We start from the raw sequence: 23271 nt of genomic DNA, 5'->3' as shown, positions 1-23271 counted from the left end.
GATGCTGAAAGTAGGCGAATCGTGACTGTAGCCCTTCCCGAGAAGAGAGCGGCTCCTCGGCTGCCTCTCCGTGGCCCGCACCCCGCGCCCCGCACTTCCCGACCGAGACCCGCCTTCCCGCGCCGGCCCGGACCGCCCCTCCTTGGGGCCGCGGAGCCCCTCAGCCACCGCCTGCTCCGGCCTCCCCCCTCGGGCAGGGACCCTCCGCCCGCCCCCGCCCCAAGCGAGACCGGGCGGGAAACTCCGGGTGGGAGCGATGGTGGCGGGACCAGTCCCGGTTCCCTTCCTCCAAGGGAAGGCGGGCAAGGAGGGGCGCGGGAGGGCGGGCGGCGGGCGGTGGCGGCGCGGCGGGGCGGGAGGCGGCGGGCGGGAGCTGCCGCTTTAAATCCATCCCGTCCCGAGGGGCGGGGAAGGGGCCGCTGAGGGGGGCTGGGCGCGCGCGCGCGGCGTCGCGGCCGCGGAGCCCCGGCGGGGGCGGCGGCCCGGGGGCGGGGCGGGGCGGCGCGCGGGCAGCGGCGGGGCGCGCGGGCTGCCCTGACGGGAGCTGCCCGTGAGGGGAGCGCGGCGGCGGCGCGGCCGGAGGGGGTCCCAGCCCGGCTCCCCCGCTATGGCCACGTCCCCGTGCAGCAGCAGCGGCGTCTCCTCGTCGTCCTCGTCCGGGCTGGGCGCGGACGCGGGGCTGGAGATCCGCACGCGCTCCGTGGAGCAGACGCTGGTGCCGCTGGTGTCGCAGGTAGGAAAACCGCCGCGGGAGAACGATTTCCCGCCCCCCTCCCCCCGCAAGCTCCGGGAGGCTCTGCCCGCCCGGGACGGAGCTCGGCCACCGCCGAAGTTTGCGCGCTCGGGTCGCGGCGCTCCGTAGCCCCCTGTCTCCGGCCGCGCCGGCGGGGGCGGCTTCTCTGAGCCGCGCCCCCTCCCGCCCGTCCCGCGGTCCCGCCGGCCGCGGGCGGCTGCCGAAGCCGGTGCCGTGCGGGTGATGCTGCTCGCACGTCCCTCCCCGAGAAAGACTCCGAAGTTCCCCGCAAGGTCGCGGGGAGCGTTGCGTAACGCCGGGCGCTGCGGTGCCTCCGGCGATCCGAGCCCCGGGACGCCGCGGCGGGTGGGGCACGGCGGGACTGCCCCGCCGCCCGGGCGCTCCGGGCTGCCGAGCCTCCCGCTGCCCGCTGCCCGCGTGGGAGCGCGCTCCTCTCCCGGCTCGGCGCCGCGGAGAGCGCTCGTCTTCCAGGGGCTTCGGCGGAGCTTTGTGTTTTCGCGGTCTGGCCTCGGCGTTGCATTGATTGGAGCTCCTGCTGCACCCCGGAGTAGTGCCCGATTGTTGAGAGGTTCGATAATAGGCAAACTGTCTTGATGACCTTTTAGCGTGTCCCGCACTGTGCTAAATGACCGTAAAACCCCCCCAAATCGGGCTTTTCAGTGCTCCGCTAAGTAGTTACACGCCAGTCACTTTGGCGTTGGTGTTTGTTGTTGTTCTTGTTGGGTTTTTCAGACATTTAGTTACAAAATTGGCATTTGACATACTCATTAGACTTTTTCTTGAAAAATAAGTGTTTGCTGTATAGGATTTTTGTGCTTTGAGCACTGATCAATAAAGTTAGCAAGTCAAAACCTGTCTACAAAATCTTTAAACAATATGTAACAGTTATACATAAATAACTAGTTCTGGTGAGGTCAAATAGTGTTCATATCTTTATAATCCATCTGGAAACAAACTGTGGCAAGCCTTGCTCTGCATTTGTATGTTTGGGCTGCAGGAAGGGTTTCTGATGGGTAATTGTGTTTCTGTACCCATCATGGTAATGCGTATTTACTTTTCTGTTTGGAGAAATCACAGTCAGTACAGCAAAGCCCTTCAAAGGGATTGAACCAATTGCTCCAAAGCAAGTACATTTAAATGAATTTTCTAGTCCTGAAACAACTGAGATAAAATAGGGAGACCTTTTTTAGGAAGCTCAAGAGCAATCAGAAACACAACCAGTTGCAAAAGATGGATTTAGTTGCTTATGTTAAATTTGTACTTTTAACAGATTTATGTAAAGATGTTCTTATTTCTCTGGAGTACACTCTAATAATAGTGGTCTTATTACCTTTGCAACAAGCCCACACAGAAGTGTGTCATGTACGATTTTTCATTGACCACAAATCCCGTGACAACATCTTCCAGAAGGGCTAAGCAGCTTTCACTTCCCTGTATCCAGGGTGTCTGAGTATTTGTGAACACTCAGAGCTCACTGTTTTCCTGCTAAGGCACTCCAGACTTGCGACTCGCGTGTCCCTTGGAGCGCGGGCGCTGATCTCCGTTCAGATTCAGGCTGAAGCTGCTGGTGGTGTCAGCAATCGCTCCCTACACCTGCCTGGTGAAGTGCCCCACTTACCGCAGCGCTTTATCAGTTCTGCCTATACCAGTCCATCTGGATTGCTCAGCTGAGGTCTCACTGGCTGGCTTTGTCCGGAAATTTATGCAAAATGGTGTTTGTAGTGGACTTCTTAGTCTCAGAATTTGCTTGTAGATTCTGCATAAGCTGTGCATGCAGTAACCCTCAGGACTTTGTTTTTCTGCTTGTACAAAATACACTTGCAAAGGGCTTTGCTCCTACTGTGAAGTAACTTCACAGTTTACCCTTTTGTTAAAATCTGAGAAGCGCTATGTGATACTTGTATACTACCGAAAAAGTAGTCAGAATGTTCCTGCTGCTTTTCACTACTTATTTTAAGCAAAGGGGAAACAAAAGGTGCCTTGTTTGACAAACTCACTTTCAATCTCTCATGTGGGGCTAAATCTTTTCTTTAAGAAAAAAAAAAAAAAGCTGCATTGATTCTTATTTAAATTCATGTACTGTACCGTACATCGTCCTCATTGTAATATTATAAACATTTGTTTGCCTGCTTCATCTTCCTCAGCAATTGTGAGGATTGGTTTTGTTTGAGTTTTTTAAATTGCATTTTGCAGCTTGGGTTTTTTTCCTTATAGACTATGTTTTAACTGAGTACAGTTGCTATCAGCAGTGGTATAAGATTCCTATTTCTCCAGCAGGAAAAACCATTAGAGTCATTACTGCATGTACTTATTAAACCAATTAAAATTTACTTTAAAACTTAGAGTATTTACGGAGTTAAACTAGATCTGTTCAGACCCTGATGTGGCCCATTTTTAAGAGTGCCACAGATGACAAAGATGACCAATTTAAGCCATAGTATTAAGCATATTTGTTAATGCTTCTTTGTCACTATCTACTGAGCTTTACTGTGAAAAGAATATTGTACAGAATTTTGCAAAGCATGTGGCATGCCGCTCAGAAAATATGGCTTCTGGGGTCAAGCACCACAGTTTTCTTTAAAATAAGAATAACTATTTTCTTCTCTGGGATAGGTGTCTTTAGTTCAGTTTTCCATGCATAAATACTCTGGCATTCTTTAAAAGTCTAGCCACCTCCTTCACTGCTGCTACTCATTTCCAGTCTAATTATTTTGGGGCTCATTTTTTAATGGAAAGATTTTGGCAACACACGTCAGGAAGGGTGTTTGAAGTGGTCAGTGCTGACTCATTTAATAACAAGTCATTTAAACAGTTGAGGAAAAGCAAAGAGGGGGAAAAAGCGCTTTTCAGGATGTGGCTCCACCAGTGGCTTCCGCAGCTGCCATTCTGTACCTGTCAGCTGGAGGCAGGGCAGTCGGGTACCTCCCCAGCTGTAGGAGTTTGTCTGTCTACATCTGTTCGAAGGAAGCATTTTGAGAAACAGCAGAATAGGTATTTGTCAGCCTTCACAGTCAGGTACTTGGGGAAAAGATGGAAACTTTGAGATCTGTCTGCCTGGAGAAGAGAAGGCTCTAGAGAGACTTGTTGCAGCCTTCTAGTACCTAAAGAGGACCTGCAAAAAAGCTGGACAGGGACTTTTTACAAAGGTGTCTAGTGATGGAGCAAGGGAGTATGGCTTTAAGCTGAAAGTAGGTATGTTTAGATTAGATGTTAGGAAGAAATTCTTCTCTGTGAGGGTGGTGAGACACTGCAGTGGCTTGTCCAGAAATGTTATGGGTGCCTCATCCCTGGAAGTGTTCAAGGCCAGCTTGGATGGGGTTCTGAGCAACCTGATCTAGTGGAAGGTGTCCCAGCCCTTGGCAGAGCAGGAATGGAACTAGGTCACCTTTTGCTTGCATCCCAAATCATCCTATACTTCTATATTCCCAGAAGAACAAAGTCACTGTTCACGGTTGAAGGTGACCTATCCTCCAGCATCTGGAATGCAGACCAATGTGACTACAGCTGCTCAGTTTTGTCTTAGACCCTTCAGAGAATGATTGTGTGCCCATATGTTGTTGAAGATGTTTTTCCAGTTTTCTTGGGATAGGAGATCCTGCCAGAGGTTTGGGGACTGACTTGACCTATACAGTAAAAAATATAAGCTTTTAAGCTTTTCTTTACTTTAGCTACAAACAGCCCATGATACCAATGCTTCTGAATGCTGTTGTTGTCAGTCTTAGATTCTACATAAGTGAACAGTGCCTTGAGGTGAATGAAGCAAACCTGTTCTTTACTGTCGTATTGTTTCCTTGCTTTCTCTGAACCAAGATAAAATAATTCCCATTTCAGTAAATGTTATATGACATTACATAATGTTCTGCCAGTTTTTCCAGAAGTTTCTGGAGTTGTGTATTAGAGCCCAAAGAAGAATCCACAGCTGATGTTTTCCAAATAACGTGAAAAGTTCACTGATGCAGTTTTCAGACTGAAGGTATGGCTTTAGGATAGCTTTGTGCATCAGGCCAGAGGTCTGTATATAATCTGTAAACTTTTCTCAGTTTGGTTTTTGTCAGTTATCAGGGACTGATATGGCCAGTACTGGTTAACATCTTTATTAATGATCTGAATGTTGGGGTGAGCATGGACCAGCATGTTCAGCAGGCATCTGCACTTCCCTACAGCAAGCTGGGGAGTGTCTGACACTGTGGATGACAGGGCTGCCAGACAGAGGGACAGCCTGGAAAGATGATATGACAGGAAGTTTGTGAAGTCCAAATGGTGCAGCTGAGCCAGGGTAACACCATGCAACAGTACAGGCTGGGATCAGCTGTCCACAGGAAAACTTTCCATGGTAGTCCTGGACAAGTTGAATGGGGGTCAGCAGTGATGGCCAGCTGCACATGGGGTTGTTAGCATGAAGGCAACGACTGCAGAAGTTATTCTTTTTTTGTCTGGCACTTGTGGAGCAGCATGGGGTGCAGTACTGTGTTGAGTTCTGTGCTCCACAGTACCAGGGAAAACACTGACATAGTGGAGTATGTGATGTAAGGAGAGAGGCTGAAGGAAGTGGGCTTGTTCCACCTCAAGAAGAGAGGTGTAATGGTCTGTTAGCTTTCATATGGAAAGCTAGCAGCTAGGATGGTACTTTCCTCTCCAGATCACTTGAATCTGCAGTGATTTATTCTTTTTTTTGTCTGGACAATGGCAGAGTTTACCACGGTCTATAGCTACCCACCTAGTGGCAGGTATGGGGAAGACAGAGACAGACTGATCCCGGACATGTATGGTGACAGAACAAGAAGCAATGGACAGAAGTTGAAATGTGGGAAAGTCTAATGAGATATAAGAAGGCTTTTTTCAATGTAAGGGAGGCCAAACACTGGATGAGGTGTGCAGAACTTCTACAGAGTCTGTGATTTTTGAGGTGTTCAGAATGGATAAGATTATAAACAGCACACTCTAACTGGACTTGGTTTGAGCAGGGAACTAGACTAGATGATCCTGGAAATTGTTTTCATCATAAGCAAGTCTGATTTTTTTCATGGATGTCTGTTTCATAATCAAAAGATCTTGCTGCTGAGGAGTAATGGTCAGCTCAGACCTAGCTTTCATAAATAAGGAAAGCTAGTGTGATATATGCCAATAACTCGCTTCTTGAAATTTATGAAAATTTAATAAAGAATAAAAATTGGTTACAAAAAAATTAATACAATAATAAAAGTTTAAAAAGTTTTCAGAGACAGGACAAATAATGAGGCAATAAGAGCAAAGAAAGGTAGCCCGGGTCTACCGTCCCCTCTCCTCTCAGACAAAAGCTGCGAGAAAGAAGGGCCCCGTTAGAGAGAAGCATCTCTATTTTTGAGGACAAACTTTGATGATTATGCATACTTTATCTAAGAAAAGCCCGTTTGCCAAGAGCCTTTTGCAAAACCCCTGGCGTCTTGGAGTCTGGCTTAACCAGGTGGCTTTGTGGATTCAAGGAGATATACAATGGTCTCGCTTGACCAGGGTAGATTCAAGGAGATATGCACGGTCTGGAGTGACCAGGGTGGTTTCAAGGAGATATGTATCTTTCCCTCTGAAACATCCAAGAGGGGTTTTTAGTATGGCTTGTTGTAATTGTTCTCTCTGTGTAGAAACCTCTGGGTTATCTTCTCTTTGCTCTTGAGCTAAGGACAATACCTTACACACAATTCTTACTTAGATTCAATGTTAAAAACTACATTTACTACATTATTTAAATGTTAATATTGCATAACTTTTCTACCTAGCATATTACATATAGTAAATATCTGCGTAGAGCCACACACCCAATATGCCTTTTTCACAATCCCTCCTCTTTCTTTTTATAATAAAATTGGCTCGAGCGATATTTACTGCTCTCTTGCATCCCTTCTATGTTCATTTTCTTCATAAATCAGTCTGGCTTCCTGGAGGGGGTCTGCTACTCTGTTTTGTTTCCTTAATACCATTATCTTTTGTACCGTTTTTGTTGTATCCATCTTTTGATCCAAGGTCACTAATTGCATACCTTGAACTACACTAGTGATTAATCTGATAAAACAAGGGATCAAACAAGGGAGGAATATTAAACCAGCTGTAGCACATAAGAGGAAAAAACCTAGTTTCTTCCACCATTCTATTCCTAGCACATTATCCCACCAGCTGGTACTTAGCATGGATTCCCACTTCTGGACTGGTACATGGGCGATTTTTCTGATATCATTGACTATATCCAGGACAGCTTCTCCATTATCATCTATTTTTAAACAACAATCTGATGTATTGAATTTTCCACAAACGCCCCCTTCTTCAGCTAATAGGTAATCCAGTGCTAACCTGTTTTGGTACACAGCGGCTCTGATTTGAGTTTGTTGCCTAGATATTAATTCCATTGCACTACCAGTTTTGTTTGTTATTATCTCTACGACTGCTTGAAGCCTTATGATACGGTTTAACATATAAATGGGAGTTCGATATCCCCAACTCCCGTCCTGTGCCCAGGTGGCTGGTCCGTATGTTTCCAGTATGCGTGCAGGGGGCCACTCATCCTCTCCCCATTTTTGGAATCCTCCAATTACATCTCTCTTGCTTCTTTTTAGATCCTCATAAACTGGTATCCCTAAGTGATCCCCTTCAGGTCCGGGCAAAAGAAAAAATCCTGGTTGTATGACACCCAGAGTACAGCTCCCTTTCCACTTGGGAGGGAGTTTTGGATACGCCCTTTTCCCACATATCCAGAACAAACCGTCTGGAGCTTTCCAATAGTCCAATTTTTGCTCATCCATATTCTCCCAAAATTTAGAAATCTCTGGGATGCCAACATAAGGATTCTTTCCTGTATCATTACATTGAAAAAGCCTGATTTTATTATTATATTCACAATTTCCGTTTTTTTCTTTTTTCTGGGTCCAGTACATGGTAGGTTCTTCTGGGATCCACCATACAGAGGTTCCATTACTAACCTTGTATCTTTTACAGGGAGTTTTTCCTACTTCACGGAGGAACTTTTTTCCTTCACGCCAAAGACATTCCTCCCCTATGACTACTGAACTTAAAATCCATCCCCCTGGCCGATTTTCTCCCTTTATACTTGTTTGGTTCCACTTAAGGAGCTCGATTGGGCCTAAGCTGCTGCCTTTCCATGGCCATTCTTCTGACATCAAAGCCCCTCCACAGACCCAACAATTGGTTACGTTGAGTTCCTTACTTATTCTTTCTCCCAATTCCACAAACAGATTTTTACCCATCCGTGAAATATCTATTTCTTTCTCCAGTTGTTGTTCCAATTTCTTATACAAACCATCCAGCGAGATTGGTACAGGCTTTGGTGGTGGTGCAGGCCTAGCTTTTTTGCTTATCAATTCCTCCTTTACCAAATCCTTTGTTTTACTCCCAGTAATGTGGGTGAAACACATCCATTTCTCCCCTTTTGCACATTCACTTCCCCTCACATTTTCCGCCATCCAGTACTTTTTCCCATTGTGTATGCAGTTTCCCAATTTGGAAGGGTTATAACAGTGACTGTTGATATGAGTGTGAGAAATAAAGAAGGAGCCTCGGTGTCTTTCCATATACAGTTTTTGGTAACACCTGTAGCATGGCCTGGTCGGCATCCCAAAAGGGAAGAGCCAGAAAATGAGTGACAGAACCAGCAGAGGTCCAGTATGGCTTATACTCCCACCTCCCATGCCTATGGGGTTGCAGCCCACAGCAGGTGTATGTGATCTTCTCGGTGGCGATTACAGAGGCCAATCTGGTCTTGCCCTCTCCTCTATTGTCACTTTCTCTTAGCTAATTTCCAGGCAAATCGTTTTTGACACTTCTTGACCGTGGTCTCCCACTCTTCCTCAGCTATCTCCCATTCAACAGGCACTAATAATTCCCAACCACACAACCAAGTTATTATTTCAGTAGCTTCAAGTTCTGCTTGGATAGGGGGCTCAGGTGACACTCTACACTTCATGCAACGAGAGCGTCGTTTGTGTGAACTACAGTACCAATTTTTCCCACAGCTCAAACACTTACATTTACACCAACCAGCATGTCCAGTATTTGGGTGAATCAAACAGGGTATTTGGCTTGGCAATGTATGAGGTAATTCCCCCTCCTCTTTATATAAATCACAGGCTAAGGCAAAAACACAGGGGTTTTCTGTCCGAAACAATCCCGATCCTCCTGTCTGTGGTGGAAGTATTCCTCCCCAGGGAGGGTACCGGAGGTGTCTCAAAGTTTTCCCAGGTGGTATTTGAAACCACTGGTGCAAACTCGGTCTAGCTTCCCAGTCTGGTGTGATCCTGTGTATGTTTCCTGGATCATGCGGATCTCCCCAGTTCATCACCTCTCATTTCCGTTTTAGGGTTAATTTCGTTTCACCCGGTTCCGATGATATTGTCCACTCCTTAGGCTTTTCCACAGGTCCTTTGATTCTGCTGGCGTGGATCCACCCTCGTTCTCTGGTCCGGACCGCCGCCTCGGTCGTCAGCAATACCTGAAAAGGACCTTCCCATTGTGGAGTTAAAGATTGTTCTTTCCATGTTTTTACTAATACCCACTCCCCTGGATGAATATTATGGATTTTAAAGTCTAAAGGGGTGGTTTGAGGGATTATTCCTTTTAGTCTTAAATTCTCAAGGGTTTTTGCAATTGTGTTAATATATCCCTTAACACTCCTTTCCCCTACTTCATAAGTAGCATTTTCATGTTTAGTGGTCAGAAAAGGTAACCCAAACATCATTTCATAAGGTGACACTCCCAGATCTGATCTGGGTTGTGTTCGAATTCTCAGTAATGCTAAAGGCAAGCATTGTACCCATGACATTCGGGTTTCAACTATTAATTTGGTTAAAGTTCTTTTTAAAGTTTGGTTCATCCTCTCTACTCTGCCCGAACTTTGTGGGTGCCATGGGGTGTGTAATTCCCATTTTATCCCCAAGGCTTGAATTAATTGTTGTAACACTTTTGATGTAAAGTGTGTTCCTCTGTCTGAATCTATTCTATTAACCATCCCATATCTTGGAATAATTTGTTCCAAAAGGGTTTTACTTACCACATTAGCAGTAGCCTTGGCAGTGGGAACTGCCTCCACCCAATGAGTTAAATGGTCTGTTATTACTAATATATATTTCCATCGCTGAACTTGAGGAAGTTCTGTAAAATCTACTTGGATACTTTGAAATGGTCTAAGGGCTAATTCCCGACCTCCCCGGGTGGTTTTCCTCATTACTTTCTTATTTATCCTTTGACAAGTTATACATTTTTCAGTTACCCTTTTTGCTACCCCATAAATCCCAATGCACCCATAGTTTCTTAAGAAATGATCACACAAAGCCTGGGTACCCCAGTGAGTTTTTTGATGCATGTCTTCTAATATCCTTCTAGTAAGTATTTTATTGAGTAATTGCCTTCCATCAGGAAGTTTCCATTTCCCTGATTCATCTTGTTCACCTCCTATCTCCTTTAACTCTTTTTCCTCAGTTTCACTGAATTTTGGAATTTCCAATTCCTCCTCGTTTGTAGTTAATATTAACATTACTCTTTCCACTCCATTCTCTGCTGCGTCCTTTGCTTCTTGGTCTGCCAAATTATTTCCCCTTACTTCTGGAGTTACTCCCTTTTGGTGACCTCTAATATGTACTACAGCTATCTCTTCAGGTAATTTTAATGCTTCTAAGACCTCTAAAATGAGCCCTTCATGTACTAATCCTTTTCCTCTTGAATTAAGCAATCCTCTTTCTTCCCAAATTTTTCCAAAGGTATGTACTACTCCGAAGCAATACATGCTGTCAGTGTAAACTGTACCCTTTTTATGTGCTAAGTGTTCTAGTGCCCTTTTTAGAGCATATAATTCACAGGTTTGAGCTGACCAGTTTGAGGGTAATTTCCCTTTTTCAATAGTTTGCATGTTTTTCCCATCAACTACTGCATATCCGGACATTCTTTTTCCTTGTAGGCATCTGGAAGAACCATCCACATAAATTATTTCCCCTTCTAAAAGGGCTTGGTCCTCAAGGTCTTCTCGAATCTTTGTCTGGTATTGGATAATTTCTAGACAATCATGTATTAAGTTATCTGTTGGTTCCCCATATAAAAATTGAGCTGGGTTCAGGCTTTTATTTACTTCTAATGTCAAATCATCACTGTCTATCAAGATCGCCTCATATTTTAGCATCCGAGAGTCTGTCAACCATTTTTCAGCCTTTTGGTTTAACACATTTCGAACTGCATGAGGTGTGCACACAATTAGTTTACCTCCAAAAGTCAGTTTACGGCTTTCTTCAACTAGGATTGCAGTAGCTGCTATAGCTTGAATACACACTGGCCAGCCATGGCTCACTGGATCCAACATTTTTGATAGATAAGCCACTGGTTTCTTTACTCCTCCCCACTCCTGAGCTAGAACTCCATGAGCCACTCCCTTTTCTGTATTCACATATAAATAGAAGGGTTTTGATAGTGAGGGTAAACTTAATGCTGGGATTGAAGCCAGTTTTGACTTCAGTTTTCCTAATTTATCCTCATCTTCCTTGTTCCATCTTATATCATCTCCCTCTGTCAACTTTTTGTATAAAAATTTTACTGCCTGTGTGTATCCTTCAATCCATAATCTACAATATCCCAATAAGCCGAGTAGTTTTCTGATTTCCCTTTTGGAAGAGGGAGAGGGAAGGGATAATATTCCTGCAATCCTTTCTGGGCTGAGCTTCCGGTTGCCCTTACTTATTAAGTGTCCAAGATATTTTACCTCTGGTTCCACAAATTGTAATTTCCTTTTTGATACTCTCAATCCTTTTTCTCCAAGAAAATTTAAAAGCTTTATAGTAGCCTCTCTGACTTCAGCTTTTACTTCTCCTGATAGCAAGAGATCATCTACATATTGGATAACTTGTATCCCAGAGGGAGTGGGGAAAGTTTGTAATATGGTTTCTAAAGCTTGTCCAAATAAGTTTGGAGATTCAGTAAAACCCTGCGGCAATTTTGTCCATCTTAATTGCTGCTTTCTCCCGGTTTGTGGGTTCTCCCATTCAAAGGCAAAGATATCTCGGCTCTCCTCGGCTAATGGGCAAGCCCAAAAGGCGTCTTTAAGATCCACTACACTAAACCACTGATGCTGGGGAGGGACCTTACTTAGGAGAGTATACGGGTTGGGAACTACTGGATATCTGGTCCGAGTTCTCTTGTTCACCTCCCTTAAGTCTTGTACCAGTCTGTAACTCCCATCAGGTTTCTTTACTGGAAGAATGGGGGTATTATGAGGAGACATACAGGGTTCTAGTGTACCATCCCTTATCAGTCCTTCTATTACTGGCTTCAACCCTTCCCGTCCCTCTAATGAGATAGGATACTGACGCACCCGTATGGGACAATCTTCTCTTTCAATTTTAACTTTTATGGGGTCAATATTCAATCCTCCTCTATTTCCTTCAGCAGCCCATACCTCCTTTTTAATTTTCTTTTCATCCTCCTGTTCTAGTTTCAGTATTTTAGCTGTCATCTTCCCATTTTCTGGTATAACTCCTATTCCTAATTTTATTTGGAAGTCTCGTCCCAATAAATTACTGCCTGCCCCCGGGACCAGCAAAACATCTCCTACCCAAAATCTAGTTTCTCCCTCTATTAATACATTTTTGATGACTGGAGCAGAAAAACTTTCTCCTTTTGCACCTACTACCTTTACAGTCTCTTTACTTACTTTATAACCTTTGGGAATATCTATGAGACAAGTTTTTTCTGCGCCAGTGTCTGCTACAAATTTCACTTCCTCTCCTTGGGGACCCACTTTTAGGGTTATCACAGGCTCTAGATGGTATTTGTCCCCTAAAAAATAGAGCCTGAGACTTCCCTAGTCACTTTCTGTATTCATCTCTTTGAAGATTTTCAGATCTTTTGCCCGTTTAGGGCAGTCCCTTCTATAATGCCCTTCACCTTGACAGAAAAAACAGACATTTTTGGAATGCCTCTGTGGCTTTGTTGGTGTTGGGTTTTGATTTTTTTCCATTCTCCTGTCTTTATGACCATCATATTTAGAAGCAGTGCCTGTGTATCTCTGATTTTTCTGGAAATTGCTTCCCCTCATAGTAACTGCCATAATTTTTGCCTGTAGCTTAGTTTGTTCTTCATCCCTTCGAACATAGACTTTTTGAGCTTCCTTCAATAAATCATCTAAGGGTTTTCCATGCCAATCCTCAATCTTCTCTAATTTTTTTCTAATATCTGGCCAAGCATTTGTAACAAAATTTACTCTCAATAAAGCTTTTCCCACTTCAGTTTCAGGATCTATTCCAGAATATTGTTTTATATTTCTCCTAAGTCGATCTAACCATTCAGTTGGGGTTTCTTCTTTTCCCTGTTGTATTTCAAAAGCCTTTTTAGCATTTACTCCTCGAGGGGCTGCCTCTTTTATCCCCTTGATTATGGTATTGCGATAATCATTCATACATTTCCTCCCTTCCTCATTATTCTGACCCCATTCTGGAGGTTCTGTCGGCATTATGTCTTCTCCAGAGGGTCCCTGGGGATGCTCTCTATTCCATATTTTTACTCCTGCTGCTCTAATCATCTCCCTTTCCTCATGAGAAAATAATATCTTAATTATGGATTGCAATTCCTCCCAAGTATAGATATTTGGTCCCAGGAACTGGTCAAGCTGTTCAGCTGTGCCTATGGGGTCTTCCAGAATCCCTCTTATTTCCTTTTTAAAACTCCTGACCTCAGAGGAGGTTAGGGGAGCATTCACGAAACCCGTTCCTCCCCCTCCCATGGGTACCTCTCTTAGGGGAAATAGCCCAATTTCTTTTTCCCATTCCTTTTCTTTAGTTTTGTTTTCATGTGGTGAGTAATAATCAGGAGAAAGTTGCTTCCTAACTGCATTTCTAGTATTTTTGTAAGGGGCATCTGGCAGAGACAAAGAACTCTTTTTAACCGTAGCGGCAGCGGTTTCCATAGAGACGATTCCCCTAACAGGAAGTGGAATTCCTGGAGGACTCACCATAGAATTTTGGTCCTCCCAAGTAACTATAGAGTTTGAGTCCTCCAGAGGAGGGGCATGGGCGGGGTCTGCTACCGGAATTTCCGAAGGGGAAGTCATTTCCTGTCTACTCCATGTGGCTGGGCTGCCCACGCGGCCCATGGCGGCTGGGCCTGCCGTCTCCGGCACAAACGGGGCCGCGGCAGCAGCGCCCGGCATCGCCGGGGCCGGGGTCGTCGCCACGGTCCTCGGAGACGGGACCGGCGGAGACCCGCCACACGCTGGCAGCGAGGGACTCGCCGTCCCAGGAGGGCTAGGAGCCGCAGATGCCTGCGGCGCCATCACCGCGGCGGACGGGAGGGCTGGCGATCTCATAGCCACAGGAGAGGCGTGCAAGGGTCGGGCCGCTGCTGCCGCCGTTTCTGGCGATACTATTCCTGCGGCTGGCGGAAAAGCTTGGGGACCTGGGGTCGCGGGGGAAAGGGGCAAGAAACGGGCGGCCTCCGCGAGCGGGAGAGGGTCTGCTGCAATTACTGGCGGAGAAAGGGAAGGGAAAGCCTCCCCCGCCGCCGCCGCCGCGGGCGAACCCGCCGCCGCCACCGGCGGAGAAAGGGAGGGGAGACCTCCCGCCGCCGCCACTGCGGCGGGCGAAAAGGCGTGCGGACCTACAACTATGGAGGAAGGGGTCAGAAAGCCCGCTCCTGCTGCCCCAGGCAGACAGGGAGCCACTACTGGGGGCGGGCGGGGGAGGGGGCCCGGTGCCACCGGGGCTGCCGCCCCAAGCGGACCCACGCCCGGGACGGGAACCGGGGCGAGACCACACGACAAGCCGGGACCCGTGGTATACGCGGGTGCAGGGACGAACTCCGACATTGGGGCCGAGGGAGACCTCCCGCTGGGTCCTGACTCTGGCAATGCAGGCGTGCTTTGAAAAGGAGGGGGTAGAAACTGCAGAGGGTCCCATTCCTTTTCTCTCTTTTTCTCCTGTTCCCCTTTTTCCTGTTCCCCTTCCTTCCCTTTCCCTGTTTTCCTCCCTTGCTTTGTTCCAGGGGTTTCTGCTACTTTAAAAATCTTGATTCTCCTATAATCTCCAGTCCAACAGGCCGCATAATTTCTTTCTTCTAAATCACTCTGTTCCTTTGAATTTATAAATTCATTTAAAGCCTGACAAATCCATTTTTCGAAGGAACCATATCTAGGCCAATAAACGTGATCAGATCTTATTTTCTCTCTTGGCCATTCTAGCATACAGAATTGTATCATCTTTATTTTATCCTTTGTCCTTGTACAAGGGTTTTTTTCCCAATTATTTAACATGATTCCCAGTGGACTGTCTGGAGGAATTTCTGTGGATGGTTTTTTACTTTTTCTTTTCTTCCCTATCTTCTCTTTACTGGATTTCTGTCCCATTTTTCAATATTCTCTCTACTCCAACCCCCCTTGTCTCTGTTCAACTTCCCTTTACCCCCACAAAAGCTACTTTTTTCCTTTCTCTCACACTATTTCTTAATACAGTTTACTTTCTCTGAGGAACTATAATAAAGTTTAAAATAAAAATTTACACTTTCTATACTTTCATTCATCCACATTCACTCCACCCTATTTTCCACTTATTCTCACACACAACCAACAATCATGACAACAACAAGGTACCTTTTTTTTTTTTTTTTTTTTTTACACAACTTTTACACTCTTTAAAGAGTCCCTGGCCAGATAATGTATTTCACAAACCTTCAATCTGGCAATGTTGGGATTTCTCTTCCCAACCCCAGATGTCTTGGGTTTATTTCATAGATTCTGCAGAATTTAACATAACCCTGGATGTCTCAGAATTTCTCTCCAATCCAGCTGGTTATCAACCCTGGGTGCTCTCAGAATTTTCCTCAACCCAGCTAAATTCTGGGTGTTCTTGGAATATTTCTTCAACCCAGCCGATTATTAAAATAACCTGGGTGTTCTTGGAATAATTTTCCTCAACCCAGCAAAAGCTTTTAGGGTTCCCTTTTCACACACTTCTTCCCGGGGGGGGTTTCTTTCACTCCTTTTTACCATTCACTTTCGTCCCGGTGCTGGCCGCGTCCCTCGCGGGACAACGGAACCGCAGCGTAGGGGACTCCGCTCTCGCTTGGAAGGTCTGGGTTTTACCCCAGCCCGCCTCTCAGACACACACACTTTCAGCCCCCGTTCCGCGCAAAACGCTGCCACCCCCAATCCCAGCAATTCTTACCACTCCGTTGTCCTTGGGTCTTTATTCTTCGTGCACACTTTGATGTTAGGAGCTGGTTACCGCGGTTTTTAGGGAATTCTTTCCCTTCTCTTTGCCTTATTGTCTCCTTTTGTCCTTGGATCTTACCCCTTTCTGGGGTACTTAGCGAGGACCAGAGCCGAGGCCGCCTAATGCAGGCGGGACGCGTCTTCCTGGTCTCTAATCCTCTCACAGCACCCACAGTGGGGTATTTTAACCATCCTCTGCTACCAAATTGTGATATATGCCAATAACTCGCTTCTTGAAATTTATGAAAATTTAATAAAGAATAAAAATTGGTTACAAAAAAATTAATACAATAATAAAAGTTTAAAAAGTTTTCAGAGACAGGACAAATAATGAGGCAATAAGAGCAAAGAAAGGTAGCCCGGGTCTACCGTCCCCTCTCCTCTCAGACAAAAGCTGCGAGAAAGAAGGGCCCCGTTAGAGAGAAGCATCTCTATTTTTGAGGACAAACTTTGATGATTATGCATACTTTATCTAAGAAAAGCCCGTTTGCCAAGAGCCTTTTGCAAAACCCCTGGCGTCTTGGAGTCTGGCTTAACCAGGTGGCTTTGTGGATTCAAGGAGATATACAATGGTCTCGCTTGACCAGGGTAGATTCAAGGAGATATGCACGGTCTGGAGTGACCAGGGTGGTTTCAAGGAGATATGTATCTTTCCCTCTGAAACATCCAAGAGGGGTTTTTAGTATGGCTTGTTGTAATTGTTCTCTCTGTGTAGAAACCTCTGGGTTATCTTCTCTTTGCTCTTGAGCTAAGGACAATACCTTACACACAATTCTTACTTAGATTCAATGTTAAAAACTACATTTACTACATTATTTAAATGTTAATATTGCATAACTTTTCTACCTAGCATATTACATATAGTAAATATCTGCGTAGAGCCACACACCCAATATGCCTTTTTCACAGCTAGGAATGTACTTTCCCATCTCTATCACTTTGATCTGCAGTGATTTTTTCGGTCTGACATTTTGTTCCCTGGTCAGTCCTGCAAGATGTTTCTGCAATTCTGTAATCAGATCTTAGCTTTACTGTCTCAAATAAATTGGGATCATCAAAAAATTTTCATTATTTTATTACTTGCTTATCTCTCTTCTCTCTTTATGATTACATATAATAATCTATGTTGCAGTACAGGTATCTGTGTAACTCTATTAAAGTAAGTAATCATTCACTTTCTGATATCCTTCATCTTTCTTCTCATCATTCTGTCTCTTGATGAGTTCAATATTCATACCAAAGATCTGCTTCTGTTTTTCTTGGAGACTTGCTTGATGTCTTTTGAAAACTGTGGTGTGAATTTTGTTTCCTGGTTTTCTTTTAGCAGAGTGCCCTCTTATCCATGTAATTGGTGATGTCTACAGAGAAATCTAGTTGTGAGGCAGTAATTCCTTTAACAAACACCTTTGTTAAATCTTTGCAGCGTGTCATATTTATGTGGGTGTCTGTAGTACTGACAATAGTCTGAAATTAGGCATCAGGCAGACACTGTGTCTGTGTGAAATCATCACACACTGCCTTCACACAGGCCAGAGAAAGTGGCCTAAGAAATGTTAAGAAAGAAACCAAAAACAATCCTTGAGAAGTGAGAAATGTTTACAAAAAGGTGTAAACTCTAAAGACCAATCATGTTCTTTGTACTGAGCTACTCTATAAAAGTAGAATTTAGAAGAATAAAGTTTGCTGTCATTTTACCATGGTATAGAGAGTCATGTTGTTATTTCTGTGCCATCTGAAAATCATAACAACAGGCATCCACTACTTCTTTTTAACTTTTTGTGTTGATTTTACATGTACAATTGTCAGGGCAACATTGTACCTCCACTGTTGACCTGTTTTTAAGCAGGAGATTGCATGAAAAAGTTGATACATTCCGTTGTATCTTTGAGCCCCTTGAAATTCTAGTGAATAACATCTGAAGTTGTCAAGTTGTTCCAGTTCATTTTATCTAACACTTTCATATCATGTTCTGCATATCACTTTGATTCCACACAGATTCTCTGAGTACTTACAGAGGTACAGTCTGAAGTAGGGATTGCATCTTTGTGCATTTTCTTTTGCAGTTGAGCACAATTATGAGTAGCTGCTCAGCTCTGGTCTTACTTTCTGTCAAAAGAACAGGGCAAAACTGTGGTGAGGAAGTAACAGAGTACATCAGGGTTATAACTTCTGAAGAAATGGACTGAAATAGCTGGTACATTACTGTATCTTTAGTGGAACTGATGTTATTCTCCATGGAACTGAAAAATAATGTACTGTCCAAGAGAGAGATTTAAGAGAAGTGTAAAACTGCAGACATGGAGTTCAAGTATGCTATTAATCAAAGCCAGTGCTACTGACATTGGCCTTTGGAATCTGTCCGTAGGCTAGCAGTGTTTTTGGAGAAGCTGTTTTGTGGATTTGCTGGCTTGGAAGTCCTCAGATGGCTTCTTCAAATACATCAATAACAAAAGAAAAACTAAGGGGGATGTGAACCTGTTGCTAAATGGTGGTGGGACCCTGGTAACAGAGGATGCAGAGATGGCAGAGTTACTGAATGCCTTTGTGGCATCAGTCTCCACTGACAGCACCAGCCCTCAGCAATCTCTGACTCAGGAGACCAGAGTAAAGGAATGTTGGAAGGAAGATTTCTGCCTCATCAAGGAAGATTGGGTTAGAGAACATGTAGGCAAACTTCACATCCACACGTCAGTGGGCACTGACGGGCTGTATCCATGAGTGCTGAGAGAGCTGGCAGACACCACAGCGAGGCTGCTCACAGTCATCTTTGAAAGGTCAGGGTGATGGGGAGAGGTGCCTGAGGACTGAAGAAATCAAATGTCATCCCAGCCTACAAAAAGGGTAAGAAAGGGGAGCCAGGAAACTACTGGTCAATCATCCTCACCTTAATCCTTGGAAAGATGATGGAGCACCTCATTCTGGGAGCAATCTCTGTCCACACAGATGACAAGAAGGGGTTCAGGAGTAGCCAGCATGGATTCACTAAAAGTAAATCATGCATGACCAACCTGATTGGCTTTTATGATAAAACAACTTCCTGAATGGATGAGGGGAGAGCAGCAGATCTTTTCTACCTCCACTTCAGCAAGACTTTGGACACTGTTTCTTGAAACATCCTCATATGCCAGCTCAGGAAGTGTGGACTGGATGAGTGGACAGTGAGGTGGTCTGAGAAGTGACTGAATGGCAGGTCCCAGAGGGTTTGTAATCAGCGGTACAGGGTCTAGTTGGAAGCCTATCATAAGTGGTGCCCCCAAGGTTCAGCACTTGGCCCAGTATTGTTTAAATTGTTCATCCATGGCTTGGCTGAAGGAGCAGGTACCTCCTCAGAAAATTCACTGATGACACAAAGCTGGGAGGAGTGGCTGATACCAAAGAGGGCTGTGCAGCCCTTCAGAGAGACCTTGACAGATTGGAGAGATTGGAAGAGAGGAACCTTCTGAAATTCAGTTGTTTTTTTCTAACAGCTTAGCACTGTTAGGCTTCTAATTTATTTATCACTAGCTCTTTATTCTTGGAAGTCTACAAAAGGTGGGGGGAACCACCACAGTCTCACTGTCTTTTTTGCCTCTGCATCATGTATCAGTCTTGTATATAAGCTAATATTTGAATGTCTGTAGCCACAGTATTGTAGTGCAGTACGGGCTCATAACATATTTTGAACTTGTTAATCACATGTGTTCTCTCTTTCTCAATTAGAGTCTAAATAGAAGCGTCTCATATACTCTCTGGACAATATTCGTAATCTTAAGGAATATGCGTAGTCTCATTCCCTTCTGAACTTCAGCACTGAGTCCAAACTCAGATCCATTTCAACTTATTTGCATTTCCCCTGCAGCAGATGCACTGACAGATTTGTTCGAGCAAATCCCTTGGCTGCCTTATTTCACTGGGCATTTTTTTGCTACCTCTAGGTCTTTCCCTTTCATATGTCTAAGGTACTAAAAGGTTCTTACATTGCTGGCTGTTGTTGCTGAGTGTGGTGCCAGAGCTTGTGCATTGCCCCTTATGGCTCTTTTTGGAGAATGGGAAAGTTCTTTTTTGGAAAAAAGTAGGATGATCCATATTTGTCTTTAGCTCATTGCATCTGAGGGGAAAAAAAAGATCTGCATGCACTCCTTTTAAAATGCTTCTTGAGACCTTGTCTTTGTTTTTCAGAATTTTAAAAATCCCGGTAACATGAAAGCTTTGAGAAGCTGTTTCTCCTCTTTTCAGAGTTTTCTGTTTATGAATTAATTTGATACTCACTTTAGGCTTGAAGCTTGGCACTACTGTTGAGTAATAAAATTATGAACTGTGGTGTAAAGGCTTGCGTTGTAACTTGTATGCAGGGATGGAAACCTCCTGCTAAACTCAGAAGAGTTTCCATCCCCTACAGCAGAGAGACTCTGCCTTGGATCGTATGCTGTAAACTGCTGTGGGTCTGGAAGTGTCTGCAGCTGCTGTGTGCAGAGCTGCACCTCTGTAGTTCCAATTGTCACTAGCTCAGTGACTCTCCTCCCTGAGATTCCACAGCTATTGCAGGTTAACTTGGGAACTTCTGGTTTGCGTTAACCACCTTGTGCTCCATGCAAATTCTTTTTCTGGCAGAAGCTCAGCTGTTACTCAGCCTACACTTCATGCTCTGTGCCCCTAAAGGAGCCTGATTGTTTCCCTTTGATTTATGTAGAAGAGTTAATCTTAGGGGATTGTCATCTAGATGTAGAAAAGGTGATTATTTCAAAGTATCATTTGTATTTCTTTGCTAATGTGGTTGCAGATTTCCTTTTAACGAGACTAGTTTTTAATTGATGGCTTTTAGTCATTGAAGCTAGGTCATTGTGAAACATTGAAAGAGAAATAGATAATCATTTACAGTTGTGATTTATAAAGTATGCCGGGAGCCCAGGAGTACCATAGAATAACTTAAAGAGGTAAATTAAATTCTTTTATTACATTAAAAATTACTGATGTTACTATCATTAATTATATTCTGCTTTACAAGGAAAATAACACTTGAACATTCTATCACATGAGCAACAGCACCATCGTGAAACAGCTGTGGTTTCAGGCTTTTTTTTCTGTGAACCCTTGGATAGTAAAATTGGCTTTGAGTTAAGCTTGGCTACTGCTTTATAATGTTCAATACCTTAGTCTTTGATGTGATAAATGAGTCAGACCAGCATTTCAAGTGGCTGAAGGATGATGGTTTTTACTGACATAGCTAAAAATCAATTGCTATTTTTCAATGGTATTTTATCTTTCATATTTTTGGGAACTGATTAATGACTTTCCTGCAGATTAAATAAATTTTTGTAGTTCTCCAGGAGAATGAGTGTTAAATCAAAACTGCCTCTCTATGATCCTACACAAGAAGAATTAGAGCAGCTTTCTTGCTATTCAGCATTGTTAACAGATGGTTTTAGACAGATTAAATAGGGAAATCCCCAAAGGATGATTTATGAATTAATGATTGCAAACAACTCTGATTATAGTTTAGTAAAACTGTTGTGTGGTACTATGAGCCTGTGGCTTTCTGCATGGATTTATTTTATGTTTTTTAATTCATTAGAAAAGTATAACCCTTGCTAGATAGAACCTTAAAGTTTACTTTTTATTTCTTGAGCTATGTTGCATTTCATTAATAGCCTTGTTTAAAGCTAATGGAGTAAATGAGAGGTGATTTAGACTCTAGAGCCAACTTATAACTGTTACTCTAATTTAGATACTGAACTGGATTATTTCTTAGGTGTGTGCCTAAAAGGAATTCTCAAATGGTAAGATACCTCCTAAGCGCAAATTGCAAAAGTAATTTATGAGCAATTCCCTAAGTTTTTTCAAGTATTCATAGAAAAATAAGAAATTGTGCTGTTGCTTTTGTCTTATAGAAACATGATTTTATTAAACAGAATGAACATAACAATTTGGAACCACACAAATCCTATTTTCAAATAAACATAAAGTTTATTTGTTCTGTAGTAATATAATCTTTTCAACATGAGGGTTGTGACAGTATTTTTGTTTGTTTATTTATTCACAGGCATGAAAAATGTTGACAAGCAGAAGGGTGATATTATCCAATGTTGCAAGCACTTTATATGTAGGAGTTAGATCAGTGCATGTAGCGTTCCCCTTTAATTATCAAAGATTCTGTAATGTATCTCTATGTTACATTTAAATATTCTTAAATTTTCCAACTGAATAAGTTTTTATTGCTCTGGAGCTGAGCTCTTCAGTGAAGCAATCAAAAGAACATACAGGCACTTTAGCATAAATAAGATAATAGTTCCTACATGATATGAACTTTTTGTTTTGTTTTGCACTCCTGTAGATGGATAGTAGTTGGATTTGCATAGCCTTTTCCAGAGCACACTGTACTTCTAAGTTAATCCCTAGAGCAAGTCTGTGCTTTTCAAAATGGAATACCAGGTGTCACTCTGAACTGAAGTGGGATGTCAAAATGCTGCTCAGGAAGCCTTCTCTGAAAGGCGCTGCAGGAACTCTCCTGTCAGGAGCAAGCAACGTAAGAAGGATTGAATAGCTGGTATTCATGGCAGGGAAGCCACCTGCTTATGAACCAACAAGGAACATTTTCTACATCTTGAGGAGCCAATCCCAGTTTGAATAGAAAGAATTCTCAGTTGCAGGTGAAATAAGTGTGTTCTCCCTTCTACATCCATCATTACAGTGTCTGAGTTTTTGGTTCCACAACAGTGGTGGGCTTTTTTTTTTTTGAATAAGCAGCTCAACACCGGCTCAGGCATTGTTTGCACAAGCAGTACAAAGTGAGGTACATTAACAACAGCAAGTTAGGGGGAAAAGCCAGAATTATTGTCTGCTAGTCTCTGGTTTTGAGGTTACATGATTATGTTAGTAAATTGAGTTACTTCTGAGACTTGCATCTCTCTGGTGCTGAAAACATGTCTGCATCTGTTTTGACCACTTCTGAAAGTACACTTTAAACAATGAACTTCCCTCTGAGTTGGATTTTCTCAGGCTTAATCCTGCCCAGGTTTTCTAGGTGTGGAATGAAAAGCAGGAATTGCTTTGTTTATAAAATCTAGCTGTTTGAGTAAGAAGATACTGAAGGGCAACAGGAGGGGAGGAAAGTATACTGCCTTGTATGCCCTGAAACCCAATTATTTGGTCTACTAGCTTATGCTCACCTTTTCTGGTGAAGTAGTTGTGCATTTCAAACTTTAAGACGGAAGTTGAGTTAGAAAGCCAGATTTACTTTTGAACACATTTTGTATTAGGTAAATTCATATTTCATGATGTCCAGTATGCTTGTTGATACACATTACCAGAAGAATTT

The 23271-nt window shown here is 43.7% G+C and overlaps 1 protein-coding gene across 1 annotated transcript in view; it reads left to right on the top strand.

Annotated features, from left to right (window-relative positions):
- Positions 1-476: 476 nt before the first annotated feature.
- Positions 477-23271, top strand: part of CTNNAL1 (catenin alpha like 1) — a 68617-nt gene continuing 45822 nt past the window's right edge. Inside the window, exon 1 of the mRNA XM_063398295.1 lies at positions 477-733. Coding sequence (XP_063254365.1) covers positions 608-733 — 126 coding nt within the window. The 5' untranslated portion in view covers positions 477-607. The remainder of the gene's footprint in view (positions 734-23271) is intronic.

This window comes from Prinia subflava, chromosome 1 (assembly GCF_021018805.1).
Source record: "Prinia subflava isolate CZ2003 ecotype Zambia chromosome 1, Cam_Psub_1.2, whole genome shotgun sequence".
Lineage (NCBI taxonomy): Eukaryota > Metazoa > Chordata > Aves > Passeriformes > Cisticolidae > Prinia > Prinia subflava.
Note: the sequence above shows the minus strand (reverse complement) of the source record. Positions and strands in the feature narration are given on the sequence as shown.